This window comes from Macaca nemestrina, chromosome 1 (genome assembly GCF_043159975.1).
Source record: "Macaca nemestrina isolate mMacNem1 chromosome 1, mMacNem.hap1, whole genome shotgun sequence".
Classification (NCBI taxonomy): Eukaryota; Metazoa; Chordata; class Mammalia; order Primates; family Cercopithecidae; genus Macaca; species Macaca nemestrina.
In genome coordinates, this window is record NC_092125.1 from 179,701,381 (window position 1) to 179,720,696 (window position 19,316).

Consider the following 19,316-nt stretch of genomic DNA (forward strand, 5'->3'; position numbering starts at 1 on the left):
GCACCCAGAAAAGTATCAATGCTCAATGTTTGATGCATTAAGTTGAAGAGAATCGAATTGGAAAGCTGGGGGTCTATTTTTATCATTCTGAAAACCTCCTCAGTTTCAGCTACTATTACTTGTTGAAAACAGGGAGATTTCTGTGCATTTATAGACATGAATTGGAAGACCATCAGAGAAGTGATTCAGAAGAGCCTTGCCTTATATGCTGTCTCCTTTTGTGGAACTTAGGAGGGACAGTGAGTGCTCAGCTGTGCTTCAGTCCTATCATTCTCACAGCTTCTCATTTTCAGTATAACCTCAAAAACTCATGCCTGTATTGGTCATGAGTGGCTTTGGTAGGATGGAAAATTTTTATTCAGCGTCCCTATTGTCTTGTCCTCCTTCCACCCCCAACCTCCAAAAAGAGGGCCTGAGGAAGCAGTTGTGAGACAATAATTATGATAATCGTAATAGCCAACACTTCATGACATTTTCTCCAAATCAGGCACAGTTCTCAGTGCTCTACTGATGAATCTATGGACTAGGCACTATTGAAACCCTGTTTTATAGGTCAAGATACCAAGGCAGCTTGATCAAAGTCACCCAGCTGGCAGGAACAGAGCTAGGACTCTGGCCTTCGAGTTAGAGATCCGGTTTGAATCTCGGCTTGTTACTTACTAGTTCTGAGAAGTTATGCAAGTTACTTAACTCTCTGAGCCCTGATTTCCTTATCTGTAAAATGGGGATAATCATCTCCTCTTTGAGATATAGATAGATTAAATGAGATAACATATCTGAAAGTGAAAGTGACTGTGCCTGGTAGATGATTAATAATGACTTTTTTTTTTATGGAGTCTCACTCGGTCACCCAGGCTGGAGTGCAGGGGCACCATCTTGGCTCACTGCAACCTCTGCCTTCTGGGTTCAACGGGTTCAAGTGATTCTCCTGCCTCAGCCTCTTGCAATAATAACTATTTTTAAAATAATAAAGTGACAACATTAATAATATTAACTTTGTAGCAACTAAAGTATAGCTAAAGACAATATGTTCTCATGCTAGCAAAAGGTCTCCAGATCCATTCTTTGATGTCATGTTGTAAAGGTAATTTGATTCCAATGTGAAAAATTGTTTCACTCCAGCAGGAGTTCATAAGACAAAACCACATTTAACATGTAACATAGGGCCTGAATGTTCTTCCCCCCAGATGGCCCTTCCAGCATTTGGTAGTTTTGCTGGTCAGATTACATGGGTAATCAGATACAAATTGGAAAAGAAAATGTAAAGATCACACTGAAGCCATCCAAAATAGCCTGATATATTTTAATCATTCTGTTATTAGCTTACTGCATCTTATAACATTTTCTTTTGAATCAAGTCACAGCCGTGTGTACTTTAGGCTGTGGCCATCATAAACAAATATGTAAAGACACAGAGTTGAAATAGATGAATACCAATGGTTATCCGTCACTTTGATGTAATCTAACACAAATGACCATTAAGAGACTTGCGAAGAAATCAGAGAAACAGAATTTCACATATGAGCTTCTGCATAACTGAATGACAGCATTGCTGGTGCCTATTGTTTGGTTTGGTCAAGGTTATGCTTTTGGGAAGCCAACCCTCCCTTCTAGATGACTCTGTTGAAAAGTGAGGCAAGTGGAAGATTTCAGGGTACAGAGAGCTAGATTTCTATGAAATATATTCAAAGATGGTAAAGTGAGTACTCTCCTCTTCCCTGGTAAAATTAGAGATGTGTTACCATGGGAACTCACCCATCATCACCAGCCATGTGGACAGGTTTAAATCTTTTGGCAAGGAGAGGATGACTGCCTCCTCCTGTTTCTAATCCCTCCTCTTCCAACTCCTCATCTCTTCCTAACAACTGGAATTCTTCCCATACTTGGTTCTAAAAACTAATTTAGTGTCTTAAATGATCAATTCCATAAATGCAAATTGGATAAAATGAATTTCCCTAGTAGAAGGAATGCCAGCTTGAATTACTTGGTATCGGAGTGGCTGGAGAGAGATACTGTACCTCAGAAGTGTGCCTGTACAGTGCAACTGCTCTTTCAAAGATGGTGTGCAGGGAATGTGGTCTCCACAGTGGGAGCAGTGTCAGGCTGTACTTTCTTCAACAGGGAACTAGCCTGAACAGCTCAAGTGTTGCGTCATTTTCTGATAATAACAATTTGTCTTGATTGGGTGCTGTGGCTTGCATTCCTCAGCTGGGAATTGTTTGCTTAGATCAGAAAAATTTGAGCTAGCGATTCAGCTAGGGACACAGGTCAAAGGTAAAAGCCAGCTGGGTCTCAGGGAGAGCCAAGCCTTGAGAAGCCCTCCCGTTGGTCACCTAGAATTGAGGTATCTGTCCAGATTAACTGTAGAGCTTTTCCAGAACAGCACGAACTTCCTCTGGATTGTAGTTCCAAGGGCCAGATTTACCCTGCAAGAGAAATGAATCAGGCATTCCCAGATATCCAACTTGCAAGGAACATGTAGGTCTGGAGGTTAGTTGCAAGATCTGGTCAAATGATGTCTATGTAGGAGCCGTCAGCATGGCTAATTCAGTGGCAGATGCAACCGTGAGGTGGGTGAGAAAGTGTGTACAGTGGCATCAGCAGTTAACAGGAAGGTTGGACAGAGAAGCAGGAAAACTAGAGGACATAAAGTGACATAGTCTTTCAAAAAGAGAAGAGTTCTGTACAAATAAGCTTTTCTTCCATACTTAGACCTTCAGACTGACCTAATCTTCTCCAGCCTTCACATCAAGTTCTACCCATCCTACCTCAGAACCATCTCTGCCTCTCCAGTTCTACTGCCCTAGGTCAGCCCTTTTCATCCACAACTTGGGCAGCTGCCACCCCTCCCAACTATCCCCAGTCCTTAGTCCCTGCTCCCTCCTGTCCATTTTTCAACCAGGAACCAGTGAACTTTCTTTTTTTTCTTTTTTCTTTTTCTTTTTTTTTTTTTTTTTTTTTTGAGACAGAGTCTCACTCTGTTGCCCAGGCTAGAGTGCAATGGCGCAATCTTGATTCACTGGAACCTCCGCCTCCCAGGTTCAAGGGATTCTCCTACCTCAGCCTCCTGAGTAGCAGGGAATACAGGCGCACTCCACCACGCCTGGCTAATTGTTGTGTTTTTAGTAGAGATGGGGTTTCGCCACGTGCGCTAGGCTGGTCTCCAACTCCTGGCCTCAAGTGACCCACTCGCCTTGGCCTCCCAAAGTGCCAGGATTACAGGCGTGAGCCACCACGCCCAGCCATGGAACCAGTAAACTTTCTTTTTCTTTTCTTTTTTAGAGAGTCTCACTCTGTCACCTAGGCTGGAGTGCACTGGCACAGTCTTTGCTCACTGCAACCTCCGCCTCCTGGGTTCAAACAATTCTCGTCCCTCAGCCTCACAAGTAGCTGGGATTACAGGTGTGTGCCACCATGCCTGGCTAATTTTTTTGTATTTTTAGTACAGACAGGATTTCACCAGGCTTGTCTTGAACTCCTGACCTCAGGTGATCCACCCACCTGGGCCTCCCAAAGTGCTAGAGTTACAGCCGTGAGCCAGTGAACATTCTAAGTACAGGTCTGATCATGTCTCTTTCCTGCTCCAAACCTGTCAGTGGCTCTCCTTTGCCCTAAGATGAAGGCCAAACCCCTTGGTCCAGAATGAGACCCCTGTGTAACCCCAATGTCCCCAATTCTTTATTCACACTCTGCCCTACTAGGCCTCAGTGCCTCCGCCCACCCTCTTCCCTATACTGCAGTGATTTTCACTCACTGTGCTCACTGGGCCAACTCCTTACCCTTTAAGGCCCAAGCAATTGCTGCCCCCTCTGAGAAGCCTACCCTTCCGTAGAGGTTGAAAACCTTACAGTCTGAGAGCCAGACCAGTCCTGATGCCTCACATGCTTTCATTTGCATGTTGTCTGCAGCTGCTGTTGAGCTATAACAGCAGAATTGAATTGTTGCAACAGGGATTACTTGGCACAAAGTTGAAAATATTTACTATCAGGCCCTATACAGAAAAGGCGTTCTGACCCCTGCTCTGGAGTCCCCCAGCAGTTGGGACACTGTAATAGTCTTATTTGGGTCTTCCTTATCCCTCAGCCTGTGAGTAAGGGTGTGGGCCATTTTCTTTTTTTCTTTTTTTTGAAACGGAGTCTCGCTCTGTTGCCAAGGCTGGAGTGCAGTGGCACAATCTCGGCTCACTGCAACCTCCGCCTCCTGGGTTCAAGCAATTCTCCTGCCCCAGCCTCCCAAGTAGCTGGGATTACAGGCACATGCCACCATGCCTGGCTAATTTTTGTATTTTTAGTAGAGACGGGGTTTCATCATGTTAGTCAGTCTGGTCTTGAACTCCTGACCTCATGATCCACTTGCCTCGGCCTCCCAAAGTGCTGGGATTACAGGCGTAAGCCACTGTGCCCGGCCGGTCTTTTTTTTTTTTTTTTTTCAAGATGGAGTTTTGCTCTTGTTGCCCAGGCTGGAATGCAATGGCGCGATCTCAGCTCACCGCAACCTCTGCCTCCTGGGTACCAGCTATTCTCCTGCCTCAGTCTCCCAAGTAGCTGGGATTACAGGCATGCACCACCACAGCCATCTAATTTTGTATTTTTAGTAGAGACAGGGTTTCACCATGTTGGTCAGGCTGGTCTCCAACTCCCGACGTCAGGTGATCTGCTTGCCTTGGCCTACCAAAGTGCTGGGATTACAGGCGTGAGCCACCGTGCCCAGCTAGGTGTGGGTCATTTTCAATTCATTTTTGTGTTTCCGGTATTTGCACAGGGTCTAACTCAAGGTAGGGACTCAGTGCCCAGGGTACCTCAATCATGCCTGAACCATGTCCCAAGGTACAGGAAAGGATGAAGGACCCAAATTCTTCTACCGTGACCATTGCACCATGGGGAATTTGCCTGCAAGTTTTTGCTTGTTTTATCTGAATAAGTAGGGTCAGCTTGATCTTGATCTGTGGACAGAGGAGCATCCATATACTTGGTTTTATCTGCTCCCTAAGGCTTGAAATCCCTTCAATCGCTTTAAAACGTAGTTTCTACCTTCTTAAGGGAGGCCAAGCCAACTGTGTCTAAAGAGTCAGAGGCTATGCACTTACCTCCCTCACCCTGACCAGGCTGGAACTTTCGAGAGGAAGCAATCACAAGAAAGGGAGCCTGAAATGCATTTCTGCCTCACATCCCTGTGTCCAGCATTTCCAGCTCCAAACCACGGGTTCCATTCCCCTTGAGCCTTCTACACCACCAGTCCTGGTTCAGGCCTGTCTCAGATGTTAGCAGCTTCAGACCTTCTCATTTCTGGCCCACCCGATCAGGGGATTTAGAATCGAAATCAGAGCCTTGCCCAGTGTGACCTTGGACAAGTCAATTCCCCTCTCTGAATACTGTTTATAAAACAAAAACAGACTGGGCACGGTGGCTCACACCTGTTATCCCAACACTTTGGGAGGCCAAGGCGGGCAGATCACTTGAGGCCAGGAGTTCAAGACCAGCCTGGCCAACATGGCAAAACCCCGTCTCTATTCAAAATACAAAAATTAGCTGGGCATGGTGTGTGCCTGTAGTCCCAGCTACTTGGGAGGCTGAGGCAGGAGAATCGCTTGAATCCGGGAGGTAGAGGTTACTTGGGAGGTTGAGCCAAGATCACTCCACTGCACTCCAGCCTGGGCAACAGAGTGAGAATCTGTATCAAAAACAAACAAACAAAAAACAAAACAAAAACAAAACAAACAAAAAAACCCCAAAAACCAAAACCAAAAACATTCTCTGTCTCTCAGTTTGAAACCAGACCAGGACTGCGCCATCATCTGGGTTTGAAAGGCAGGCGGGAGGATGCAGCTCCAGTCCAAATGCTAGGGACTTTTGTGTGCATTATTTCATCCCCTGTGAGGTGGAGACCAACGTTCCCATTTTGCAGAAGAGGAAATTGAAGGTACTCCAAGAAGTGAAAACACTTGCCCGTGGTCACATGGTTGGTAAATGGCTAGGTGGTGATTTGAATCCAGTTCTGCTTGATGCAAAACCTTCTCTTTGCCCTTCCCCTCCCTGGGCCCCTTTGCCCTCCCTGGACCCTCTGTCCCCAGGTCACCACCTTGTAGAGGATCCTGCCCTCCTGGATTACGTAGAGCCTCTCAGGCAGTGCTGCGTAGAGCTGGCTGCTCTGGTTCTGCATGGTGTCCACCACCACAGGGCACTGGGGGCTCCTGGCCAGCAGTAGATGGGCTGCCTGCAGGCGGTCCTGAAGGTTCCGGTGATTTCTGATGTCCATGTTGTTCTTAAAAGCCCAGCCATCTACAAGAGAAAGGCCAGGCACCAAGTCCCACTGACATAGCACACACTTCCTGCAGACTAAATAGCCCCTCAATTTTTTTTTTTTTTCTTTAAGACACAGTTTCGCTCTTGTTGCCCAAGCTGGAGTGCAATGGCGCAACCTTGGCTCACCGCAACCTCCGCCTCCCAGGTTCAAGCAATTCTCCTGCCTCAGCCTCCTGATTAGCTGGGATTACAGGCATGCGCCACCATACCCAGCTAATTTTGTATTTTTAGTAGAGAAGGGGCTTCTCCGTGTTTAGGCTGGTCTTGAACTCCTGACCTCAGGTGATCCGCCTGCCTTGGCCTCCCAAAGTGCTGGGATTAGAGGCATGAGCCACCGCGCCCAGCCAATAGCCCCTCACTTTTAACTGACGTTCTCAGAGCCCTTGGCAATGATTTGGTCTAGTTTCCTATCATGGTTGAATGTGCAAGGTCACATCAGGAATTAGTGATTGATCCAGAACTGAAGCCCAGGGCTCCTGGCTGTCAGGCCCCTGCTCTTCAATGTGAAATAGTCCAATAAACCAGCACTCCTTGATCTTGAATGTGCATGAATCATTTGGGGACCTTGTTATAGGAAGATTCTGATTCGGTCTGTTGAAGGTGGAACTGAGAGTCCTTCTAACTCCCAGGATGCCAAGACTGCTGGCACCTAGACCATACTTGGAGAGGCAAGGGTTTAGATCAGTAGTTCTCTAAGTGTGTGTCCCCAGACTAGCAGCATCAGCATCACCTGGAAGTTTGTTAAGTAGTGCAAACCCTAGACCTCAGCCTAGATGGACTAGGAATGGGACCCAGACATCTGCATTTTAACAGCCTTCCAGATGATTCTAATTCATACTGAATTTAAGTACTACTGCTCCAGAGTCTAAACACTTTTCTCCTAATTCTTCACCACAGTGTTCTTTCAAAAATGCAAATATAGGCTGGGCGCAGTGGCTCATGCCTGTAATCCCAGCACTTTGAGAGGCCAAGGTGGGCAGACTGTTTGAACCTAGGAGTTTGAGACCAGCCCAAGTAACATGGTGAAACTGTTTCTACAAAAAAATACAAAAATCTAGCTGGGCGTGGTGGCGTATACCCGCAGTTCCAGCTACTTGGGAGGCTGAGACGGGAGGATGGATTTAGCCCAGGAGGTTCAGGCTGCAGTGAGCCATGTGAGTGCTACTGCATTCCAGCCCCAGCCCAGACGACAGAACAAGACCCTGTCTCAAAAAAAAAAAGTTCTTCTCCCTTAACTTCCCTATTTATCCGATCAAAATGTTAGAATCCTCTCCTAGCCAGACCCTGTCACTCCAGGTGTTCTGCTCTCTGTACCCTGGTTGAAAGCACAGACTGTGAGGTTAGCCTAGTGCAGGGCCTGGGAGTGATGGGTGCTCAGTGAATAGTGGCTCTTTCCCTCTCCCCTCCTCTTCCTTCCTCTACCTCCCAACCTTGAGATGGGGCCTGGGGAAAAGGGAGAGAGAAAAGAGAGTGAGAAGAGGTAGAAGAGGCAGAGAATCTTTCTGTACCTGATGCATGTGCTTCTTCAATGTAAATGATGAGAAAATCTGCTATGGAACTAAAGTCTTCAATAAGCCTCTTGAATTGGTCGAATTTGAACATAAATGAAGGTCAGGTACAACTTCCAAAATTCAGCACCAGTGGCCTATTGCCTGAAACAGCAAGAGCCATCACAAACTGAGAATCTACACACAGTTTTCTTTTACAAGCACCATTTTCACTCCTATGTTCAATTCTGTTATTTTTATTGCCCCCCCACCCCCAACCCCAGGATGGGTCCTAGGCACTGGGGTCCGAAGCCTAGACAGCATGACTTAGCAGGGGATGAAACTGGTTTACTCCTCTCCAAAATGAGAGGTTTTTTTAGGTGGTCTCAGTGGACCACCTGTAGTTGCCGCATGGTAGTTTAAATATAAGAGGAGTCCCTTTCAGGCAGTTTATAAGGCAGGTATGCATCCATTCTCTCCTGCGATGGGATTAGTAATACAGCAAGGTTGGTAATTTTTTCCCCCATTTTATAGACAAAGAAACTGAGTTTTACATACTTGCTTCAGGTCACACAGCAGGTCAGTGAGGAGTTAAAATGAACATTCTGGTTTCTGAACTCTCAATTCAGTGCTTTCTATTCATAGCACTTCAGTTTCCTCATCCACAAGGGGGCATAATAATACTTTGTAGCATTGTTATGATGATTAAATAAATTAATAGAGATAAGGGCTTAAACTGGTTCCTGGCCCATAGTAAGTGCTTAATAAATGTAAGCTCTTGCTATGAGCTTTTATCTCCTCCCTGAGCTATGAAGTAGGGAGGCACCGAAGGCAGCTCCACAAAGACAGTGAACGCTAGGAGCAGGACCAGCTGCATAATTTGCTGGGCCTGCTGCCAAATGAAAATGCAGGGTTCTTTGTTCAAAAAGTGGGGGAAAGTGCCGTTAAATTTATGAAAATATAAAGACTTTTCTTTCTTTTTTATTTATTTATTTTTTTGAGATGGAGTCTCGCCCAGGCTGGAGTGCAGTGGTGTGATCTCAGCTCACTGCAACCTCTGCCTCCGAGGTTCAAGCGATTCTCCTGCCTCAGCCTCCTGAGTAGCTAGGACTCCAGGTGTGCGCCACCACACCTGGCGAATTTTTGTATTTTTAGTAGAGATGGGGTTTCGCTATGTTGGGCAGGCTAGTCTTGGACTCTTGACCTCAAGTGATCCACCAGCCTTGGCCTCCCAAAGTGCTGGGATTACAGGCCTGAGCCACCATGCCCGGCCTAGAATACAAAGACATTTCTAATCTTCTGCAGTCCCTCTCTTGACCTGGCATCGTGTATTTTAGTTGCTATTTAATATCATATTCCCCTGGCACAGGGATATTCATAGAGTGAGGGCAGATCCTCACAGCTACCCAGCACCCCAGAGACCGAGTGTGTGTGCACTTCCCTCCCCCTCCAGCCACCAGACCAATATGCCATGCCCTGCCCAGCATCACAGAAGTTGAGCCAGACATGGCCCCTTCCCACCTGCCCACCACTCCAACCCACAGGGTACTGCAACCACTGTAAGGGACATACTAGGTACCTTGATGGGGGAAAGGATGGGCAAGAGGCTTCCCCCACCCTCAGTCACTTGGCGAATTGCACCATGGCACTGCGAGTCCAGGATGGGGACAGCTGCCAATCAACACGGGGATGTGACACCTGCCCCCACCTTCCTCACATCTGTATCCAGGCCCACTCTGGGGTCAGGAGATGGCAGAAGTCACTGGGTGGGAGCAGGAAGGAGCACCTGGGGATGGGAGAGTGGGCCTTAGAGAACATGTCCTGGAGGGGCAGGGAGGCTGTGGAAGACAGGAGCCTGTGTGAGCGGAGGCTCCAAGTCCTCGGGACATGCTCCGTTGTCCCATAGGGTTTCACTTACAAAATGCAGATTCAAAGATAAAATTATGAAGAATTTCAAGACATACTTTGCAACTCTGGTGTGCTAAAAACAACAGCAACAAAAATTCAAGACAGCTGCTGCAGAACATTATACCTCAAGGACAAGGCCCTTTTGAGTGTAGGTCCCTGTGTGCTTCACTGGTCCCATATCCATGAAGCCAGCCCTGAGTGGAAACCTTCTGTACCTCTCCATCCTAGACCAAGGACAACTCTGGGGAGCAGCCGACCCCCTCTGGTTTACGACCAGAGCTGACGTTGTTGAGCCCTTACCATATATTTATTGGAGCATGGCTGGTCTTGCACTGTGACATGGCCTGTTTAAGTGTCCACATACCCCCAAATCCCCCTGCTCATTGTCCCCTGAGGGCAGGGCCTGTTCCTCATTCATCCTCGAATCCCCCGCATGTAGCACACTCTCATTCTATCTACAAGTATTTATTCAGCACTTTAAATATGCAAGTCTCCCTGCCACACACTGGGGATCTGGCAGAGAATGAGACAAGCAGCTCTCTGGCTGTGTGCAGTTTGAAGTCTGCTTAATGGGGAGACACGCAAAAAAAAAGTAAGTAAATGCATAAATGAAGAAGTTTCAAATTGTGATCAGTGTTATGAGAGAGGCTGTAAAGGGGTGACCTACTTTAGACAGGTGGGGTAGGGAAGGCCTCTGAGGAGCTGCCATTTAACCTGAGAAATGAAGGACAGGAGAGAACCAGCCATGGGCAAAGGGAGAAGGAGATTCTAGTCAAAGAGACTCACACAGAGCCCCCAAGGAGGGACAGAACTTGGTGTGTTCAAGGCCCCACAAAACCACTGGCAGGAAGCAGGCATGGAGAGCAACAAGAGAAGGGCTAGAGAGTTAGGGATGGACCAGAACAGGCAGGCTCCCATAAGCCTTTGTAAAGAATCTGGATTTTATCCTAGGTATGTGGGCTATCATAGGAATATAAAGCAAGGGTGGTGAATATTGTTGCATATTTTCTTTCCTTTTTTTAAGAGACGAGATCTTGTTATGTTGCCCAGACAGGAATGCAGTGGCTATTCACAGGTGCCATTGTAATACACTATAGCTTTGAACTTCTGGGCTCAAGTGATCCTCCTGCCTCAGCCTTCTGAGAAGCTATAACTATAGGCACACTTGACTATATCTGACTCATTTGTTGCAATTTTGGCTGCCCAGCTCTTAACTCTCCTTTCTACTTAGAATTCCCTATTTTGTATTCTATTTATCAAACAGTGTGCCCAGCCTTGCTCTATGGAAGACAGAAGGGCCAGGTTCACACTCTGCCCCTGGCAGCCAGGGCTCAGGCAGTGAACCCAGCTGGGCTAATTATACCCTTCCACATAGATCTTTGATTCTGGGAGTCATTGAGATGGCAGAATTCATCCACAGCCCAGTTGTGGTGCCCCGTAAGGGATGGTGATGGGTTCCCCTGGCAACCACAATGACAGCAGGATCCAAGCCCAACTATTGATGCTAAAAGACAGTCCAATCAAGACCAGCTGGTATTGTTTCTGGAAAGCACTCAACATCTTTCCAGTATGTTCCTTTATGTACAAATGTGTGTGTGACCAAGAAAACCAGAGGGAACTTCTGTTGCTTACAAGTCAGAACCCTGACAGCTACAGTAGGGCCATGTAATGACCAGACGTACACTTGAAGATCACTCTGGCTGCTCTGCGGAGAAAGGACTAAGAGTGAAAATGAAAGTGATGGATAAGCAGTTAGGGGGCACTGGAGAAGTCTACATGAAAGACAACAGGCCTGGACGCAGTAGCTCACACCTGTAATCCCAGCACTTTGGGAGGCCAAGGCAGGAGGATCGCTTGAGCCCATGAGTTTGAGACTACTCACAGTGGGCAACATAGTGAGACCTCATCTCTGTAGTTCCAGCCACTCAAGAGGCTGAGGCCGGAGGATCCATTAAGCCCAAGAGGTTGAGGCTGTAGTCAGCTGTGATTGTGCCATTGCACTCCAGCGTGGGCCACAGAATGAGACCCTGTCTCTAGAAGAGAAAGAGAGAGAATGGGAGCCTGGGCTAGCTAGTGTGGGGCAGTGGAGCTGGGGAGGAGGCAGAATTGACAGAGTTTGCTGAGAGATGGGGAGTAGAGGGCATCGTAACTTGCATGTGGTTTATTTGGTTAACTATATCCCCTCTGTGTTCTGCGAAGAATTTAAAGCTCCTTACACCTATACTAACACATTAAATCGAATTTTTTATTTTTTATTTTTGAGACGGAGTTTTGCTCTGTCACCCAGGCTATAGTGCAAAAGCGTGATCTCAGCTCACAGAAAGCGTGATCTCAGCTCACAGAAACTTCTGCCTCCCAAGTTCAAGGAATTCTCCTGCCTCAGCCTCCCAAGTAGCTGGGATTACAAGTGCACACCACCATGCCTGGCTAATTTTTGTATTTTTAGTAAAGACAGGGTTTCTCCATGTTGGCCAGACTGGTCTCGAACTCCTGACCTCAAATGATTTGCCAGCCTTGGCCTCCCAAAGAGCTGGGATTACAGACGTTAGCCACTGCACCTGGCCAGAATTTTTTTAATCATGCCCCTCTGGGAGGCAAAGAACAGGAGGGGAAAATGGAATACACACAGGCCATAGGTCCCATGCATTTGTTGTAACTGAGCTATATTTTGACTCTGAGTTTCCTGGTGGCCAAGTAAAAGAAGAAACAAAATTGGCTTATAGTCCTCAATGTTTAGTATATGAGAGGAAAGCAGACTAGTTTCACTGGACACACGCAGCAGCTCTCCTTGTCTTTGAGTCACAGACTTTTTCCTAAGAGGCCTGAGGAGGCATTAAGTGACCTCAGTCTCTGCTGGTTGACTGCACTATGATTCCTCACCCATGTGACAAGGAGGCCCAGGCTTCAGGAGGGCAGCTAGCTCAGAGGTCAATTGTGGCCAAGTGGCCAGTCACTGGCCTCCGATGACCCCAGAGAGTCAGTCACTCTGTCACTCTTTAGGTAGGAACCCAAAAAGCCTGGGCAACATAGCAGGACCCCATCTCTAACAAAAAATTATCCAGGCGTGGTGACACATGTCTAGTCCCAGCTATTTGGGGGGCTGAGGCCTCAAGACCGCTTGAGCCCAGGAATGAGGCTGCTGTGAGCTATGGTCATGCCAGTGCACTCCAGCCTGGGCAACAGCGTGAGACGCATCTCAATAAAAACAAAAAATAAAGAATCCGAAAGACTTATGGTCATGATCAACTCTAAGTATCAGCGGTATGAAATTTTGTTTTTAATTGGGAAAAAAACTCAACATCCACTGATTCAGACGCTGGGAGAGACAGAGTCATTTGTTTAATTATTTATAGTGTGGTTGGGTACAGTGGTCAGTATTGAGGGCAAAGTTTAAACTAAGTTCTCTGCTTTCCTCAGTAGCAGAGAGGTAAAGGATGGGTGCATGGGGGTGGCACCCTGCCCATGTCCACAGACCACAGTGCAGAGAACACCATTTCCAGAATCCAGTGAAGACTATCAAGTCCAACTCCTTTGTATAAATGGGAAAACAGCCCAGACCACTAAATTACCCCCGACATCAAGATCTCTCAACAGAGAAATCCTATTTATAGTTACTGGACAACACTTGTAAGTACACTTGGAAAGATGTTAGAAGATTTTAAACAGGGGCTGAAATAAAACCAGTTTCAGATTAACTCTCAAGTATCCAGAAAGTAAATCATCCAGAACTTGCCTTCTGCCACACCATGCCAGTTACTCGATGTTTTATTCTGTGTGTGTCCAAGAGTGTGTGTATATTGTGTTATTGTGTTTGTGCATGTGCATGGACACACAGAGGGCTGGAGGTGGCTGAGAGTTTCCCTGAGCTCCTGTTGTCTTATCCAGGAACAGCAAGTGCACGAGCTGAGAGTCAGAAGTCCAGTTCCGGCTCTTCTAAGAATTCACTGTGTGACGCCAAGCAAGTCATTCACCTCTCTGGGCCTTTGCATCTCAAAAACGAAGCAGTTGCTTTAGATTATCAGTAAAGATTCTTTATGTCTCTCTGTCTGTGGCTCTGAGTTCAGAGTTCATACACAAAGCATACAACAGAGCTTTTTGGTGGCCTGGTGGGTTTCCAAAGTAGTTACAACATGTCTTTTTTTTTTTTTTTTTTTTTTTTTTTTTTTTTTGAGACAGAGTCTCATTTGTTGCCCAGGCTGGAGTGCAGTGCTGTGATCTCAGTTCACTGCAACCTCCACCTCCCGGGTTCAAGCGATTCTCCTGCCTCAGCCTCCCAAGTAGCTGGGATTACAGGCGCCTGCCAGGATGCCTGGCTAATTTTTGTATTTAGTAGAGACAGGAGTTCATCAGGTTGGCTAGGCTGGTCTCGAACTCCTGACATCAAGTGATCCACTGGCCTCGGCCTCCCAAAGTGCTGGGATTACAGGCGTGAGCCACCGCGCCCGGCCAATGTCTTTCTAATAAGCAGAACTGATCATGTTTACTTCCCGCTTGGAAACCACTCCAGAACTCACCAGTACTCTCAGGATACAGTCAACCTGCAGCTATGACACACAAAGCCCCATAAGCTCTGGTTCCTGATGATGCCTTCAGCCTCATCCTTCACCCCTTCCTGCCTCTGGGACCCGACTTGTGCCAACCTGAATGTTGCTCCTCCACTGACCTCTGCTCCTCCTCCTCTCTGCCCTGCCCAGCTCCCCATGCCCCTCTTCCTCACCCACCCCAAGGTTTCACTGCCCCTAGACAATCAGCTCACCATCCTTTCCTCTAGGAAGCTTTCCCTTGGCCACCTCCTTACCCTACTCTTCCCCCAGTGCCCTCTGCTTCCCTGTCATGACACCATCTCTCACTCTGGGTTATGAGGCCTTCCAGGACAGAGGCCCTGGTGTTTATTTCCGTATTGTTAGTACCTATGATTTCAGGGGACTTTAGGTTAATGTGTTGAAAGTAAACTCTATTTTGCAAATAGATTTTTTTTTTGCCTCAGTCCCCTCCTCTTACCATTAAAAAATTTTAAATTAATTAATTAATTTTTGAGACAGGGTCTTACTTTGTCACCTAGGCTGGAGTGCACTAGCACGAACACGGCTCACTGAAGCCTAGACATCCTGGGCTTAGTGACCCTCCTAACTCAGCCTTCTGAGTAGCTGGGACTACAGGCTCACACCACCTCATCCCACTAATTTTTAAATATTTTGTAGAGACAGGGTTCCATTCTGTTGCACAGGCTGTTCTTGAACTCCTGGGCTCAAGAAATTCTCCCACTCAGCCACTCACAGTGTTGGGATTATAGGCATGGGCCAGTGCACCTAGTCACTCTTACCATTTTTTAGTCTCAGCTGCAGCAGCAGGGAGCAGAGACAAATTGAACAGTTTTTTATTTTATTTTATTTTATTTTTTTATTTTATTTTGAGACAGAGTCTCTCTCTGTCACCCAGGCTGGAGTGCAGTGGTATGATCTCGGCTCACTACAACCTTTGCCTCCTGGGTTCAAGTGATTGTCATGCTTCAGCCTTCTGAGTAGCTGGGATTACAGGTGCATGCCACCATGCCTGGCTGATTTTTGTATTTGTAGTAGAGACAGGGTTTCATCATGTTGGCCAGGCTGGTCTTGAACTCCTGACCTCAAGTGACCTGCCCGCCTCAGCCTCCCAAAGTGCTGGAATTACAGGCATGAGCCACCGGGCTCAGCCCAAATTCAACAGTCTTTAACATGTAAACTGCCTCACTGGAAGTGGACAGTTACATGATGCAAGTACATTCGTTTCAGGGAACTGATCTGCAGATGATTGACATTCAGCAAATTGGCCTGGTTCTGTTATAGTGCTTGGCACATGGGCATGTGGTAAGTTAGTTATTACCATTCCTCTTACTACCAGTGGAATTAGTGAACATTTGTTGAATAAATTGAGGTCATCTGTGCACTGTGGTTTAAAATTATGAATGAACAACAACAACAAAAGAAGCTCTTGCCTTCCCCTCTGAAACACTCTTCCCTTTTTCCTTGTCAGGCTACAAAAATCTTACTCATTCTTCAAGGCCTAGTTCCAGAATCACCTCCTCCAGGAAACCTTCCAAGTCCTCCAGGCAAAAGTCCTATTTTTTATAGCCTCCCCCATTTCATGGGACTGTAAGGATTTGTTTATTACCTCCATCTGTTCTATGGAACTGTAAACTCCTCATGTGCATATGCTCATATGCACATGAAATTCCAGGAGGAGGATATAGCATTCAGGGTTTCCCAACTACTTTGACCAGGCAACACTAAGCATATCTGTGGAACTTAGGTTCTAAAGAACAAGCTTTCAAAAACACAGGATAGGCCAGGCACAGTGGCTCATGCCTGTAATCCCAGCATTTTGGAAGGCCGAAGTGGGTGGATCACTTGAGTCCAGGAGTTCAAGACCAGCCTGGGCAACATGGTAAAACCCCACCTCTACAAAAATTGCAAAAATTAACCAAGCATTGTGGTGTGCACTTGTAGCCTCAGGTACTAGGGAGGCCACGGTGGGAGGATGACTTGAGCCTGGGAAGTCGAGGATGCAGTGAGCCGTGATCATACCACTACACTCCAGCCTGGGCAGTAGAGTGAGACTCTGTCTCAAAAAAAAAAACAACAAGAAAAACACGGAATAAACCAACTGCCTCAGGTGCCTTCTCTACCTGCTGTATCTAGGCCCTGGGCCAAGCATGCTGAAGAATCCAGAGAAAAATCAGACACACACCTTCTCCTGAGGCTCTCCATTGGGCAGGGAAATAAGACTTGTGCTTAGGTACCAGGTGCTGAGCAGGAAGCAGCAGTGTACAAGGACAGGTGCAGACAGAGAGGCATGAGCCAAAGGGAGAGAGCACATGCCTAGCTGTAGGGAGCTGAGGTGGCTTCACGGAGGACAAGGCGGCATGAGAGCTGGACCCACATGAATGAGGGGGATTTAGACAGCAATGGAGAGGGGAAGGGCATTCCTGACCAGCTGATATCAGCAAAGGCAAAGACAAAGGAAAGTACAAGAGATGCATAAGGCCCAACAGTTTGTCCGAAAGAACTGAGTGTGGGGGGGAGCTTGGAGGTAGAATTGAGAAGAAAAGCTGGAGCCTGAACACGGAGGACCTAGAATCCATGGCTGAGCCTGGGCTTCATCCTAAATGCAGAGGGGAGCTGCTGAAGGTGGTTGAGCTGGGATGTACTCACAGAAGAGTAATCTGGCAGTCATTCACAAGCTGGGATGGCTGAGTGGGCAAGTGGGGGAGAAGGAAGTTCTGGCAGGAAGAGAAGCTGGGAGGACAAAAAATAGAAAACTGGAGAGGTCAAGAAAAGTAGATGAAACTGGTTTTCCTGGACTGGGGAGTGGGTGGAGTTAGAGAAAACTGAGACTTTTTTTTTTTTTTTTTTTTTTTGTGACGGAGTCTCGACTCTGTCGCCCAGGCTGGAATGCAGTGGCGCAGTCTCTACTCACTGCAATCTCCGCCACCCGGGTTCAAGCGATTCTTCTACCTCAGCCTCCCGAGTAGCTGGGATTACAGGTGCATGCCACCACGCCCAGCTAATTTTTGTATTTTTAGTAGAGACAGGGTTTCATCATGTTGGCCAGGATGGTCTCAAACTCCTGAACTCGTAATCCAGCAGCCTCAATCTCCCAAAGTGCCGGGATTACAGGCATGAACCACCACGCCCAGCTGAGAGCTCTTTAACAAGTATTTACTGAGCAGGTACCATGTCCCAGCATCAAGCATGGGTGTAATAGTGGGTGAGAGCAATGGTGTCGACCTGCATTGAGTTTGCAGGTTAGTGAGGGAAACAGACATGAATCCTAGCCAGCCATACATAATTACAAACCACAACAGGTGAAATAAAGAAAAGTTTAGGATGTTAAGCAGGCAGATGAGAGAGGGTACTCTAGTATGGGGGAGTTGGGCTTGGGTTCTCGAAAGAAGTGTCGTTGAGCAACAGTCTGAAGATTGAACAAGAGTTAACCAGGCAGAGGGGTGGGCAAAGAGCAGCCCAGGCAGATCAGCCTGTACAGTAAGAGCAGTGTTCCAGGGGCTGAAATGCCAGACAGGATGGTTTGCGATTTGAGTGCCTGGGAAGGTGGTGATGTTTCTTAGAGAAACAATCTACGCCGGGCGCGGTGGCTCACGCCTGTAATCCCAGCACTTTGGGAGGCCAAGGCGGGCGGATCACAAGGTCAGGAGATCGAGACCACGGTGAAACCCCGTCTCTACTAAAAATACAAAAAATTAGCCGGGCGCGGTTGTGGGCGCCTGTAGTCCCAGCTACTCGGGAGGCTGAGGCAGGAGAATGGCGTGAACCCGGGAGGCGGAGCTTGCAGTGAGCCGAGATCGCGCCACTGCACTCCAGCCTGGGCGACAGAGCGAGACTCCGTCTCAAAAAAAAAAAAAAAAAGAGAGAAACAATCTACAAGAAGTCCTAATTTCAGGAAGCAGGAAGAGGACAAGAAGGTCCAAAAGGAGCAGCAAGAGTAGTAGGAGAATTCAGGACTTTCCAACCCATCTCTTCATCCCCCTCTACCACTGCTATTTCAAGCACCCCTCAAGTGTGCGGCAGCCTCCTGACCTTGCATAAAGTCCCAAATGTTGCACCTCTGTCCTGAGAGGCGGACCACTGGGCAGTTTGGGGCCAGACCCCCTAGCTCAGTCGTGTCCTCTAGTCGCTGCCAACGGACCTTCAAGACGAACCAGAAATACTGCGTGCTGAAAAAGGTCGGGATCCAGTTGTCGTGGCTGAAATGAGGGTTCCTGGTCATACCGGTCTTCTCGCCCATGGCCAGGATGTTCCGCTTGACTCTGTCTGGAAACAATATCAGAAGCACTTTACCCACGACCACATGGACAGCCACCTCCAAGAGCACCCAGAGCTTCTTCACCCACAGCCCTGACTGGGGCAGCCCCATCTCGGCACAGCCAGAGTAAGCTCTGAGGCCTCTGGGCAGAGAGGCTGCAGCCAGGCGACACTGGGCGGAGCTGAATGAAGGCTCAGGGTAGAAGCAGCCAACCCTGGGCCAGGGGAAGGAGTCAGGTTAGAAGGTGTTTGCCTTTCTGTCATGAGACAGAAAATTCCTAACCAGGTGCTCAAAGGTCTGTTCTAATCACTATCATTTCCGATTCTTTGCCTTAGCTTTTGAGAGATTCTTGGATTGGTAGATTCCACATCTTAAATTCTCCCTCTGATTAATTTTTTAAAAAACAAATACTTAAAAAGACCACACTTAAAGAGACCCTGTTAGATGCTCTCTCACAAGTCAGTAGGTTTGGATGTTAGTTATTCTTTATATACAAACTCTTCTGCTACTAATAAAAGGTTTTTCCCAATCATGGTTTTTTGTTGTTTTTTTTTTTGGAGATGGAGTCTCACTCTGTCACCCAGGCTGGAGTGCAGTGGCATGATCTCAGCTCACTGCAACCTCCGCCTCCGAGGTTCAAGCAGTTATCCTGCCTCAACCTCCTGAGTAGCTGGGATTACAGGCGCCTGCCACCACACCCGGCTAATTTTTTTTTTTTTTTTGAGACAGAGTCTCACTCTGTTGCCCAGGCTGGAGTGTGGTGGCGTGATCTCGGCTCACTGTAACCTCCACCTCCCGGGTTCAAGCAATTCTCCTGCCT

At 47.4% G+C, this 19,316-nt stretch overlaps 1 protein-coding gene across 2 annotated transcripts; it reads right to left on the bottom strand.

Annotated features, from left to right (window-relative positions):
- Positions 1–1,286: 1,286 nt before the first annotated feature.
- On the bottom strand, positions 1,287–18,653 carry LOC105495089 (iodothyronine deiodinase 1). Of its 2 annotated transcripts, XM_011764277.3 has the most exons (4): positions 18,271–18,650; positions 7,811–7,954; positions 6,079–6,278; positions 1,287–2,426 (listed from the first exon to the last, which is right to left on the bottom strand). In XM_011764277.3, exons 1-4 carry the CDS (start codon positions 18,605–18,607, stop codon positions 2,358–2,360), a joined length of 750 nt encoding a protein of 249 aa, XP_011762579.2. In that variant the 5' UTR covers positions 18,608–18,650; the 3' UTR covers positions 1,287–2,357. The 2 variants fall into 2 exon arrangements, with proteins under 2 accessions (XP_011762579.2, XP_070948789.1); XM_071092688.1 differs by lacking the exon at positions 6,079–6,278 and having other exon boundaries at positions 2,342–2,426; positions 18,271–18,653.
- Positions 18,654–19,316: the final 663 nt, after the last annotated feature.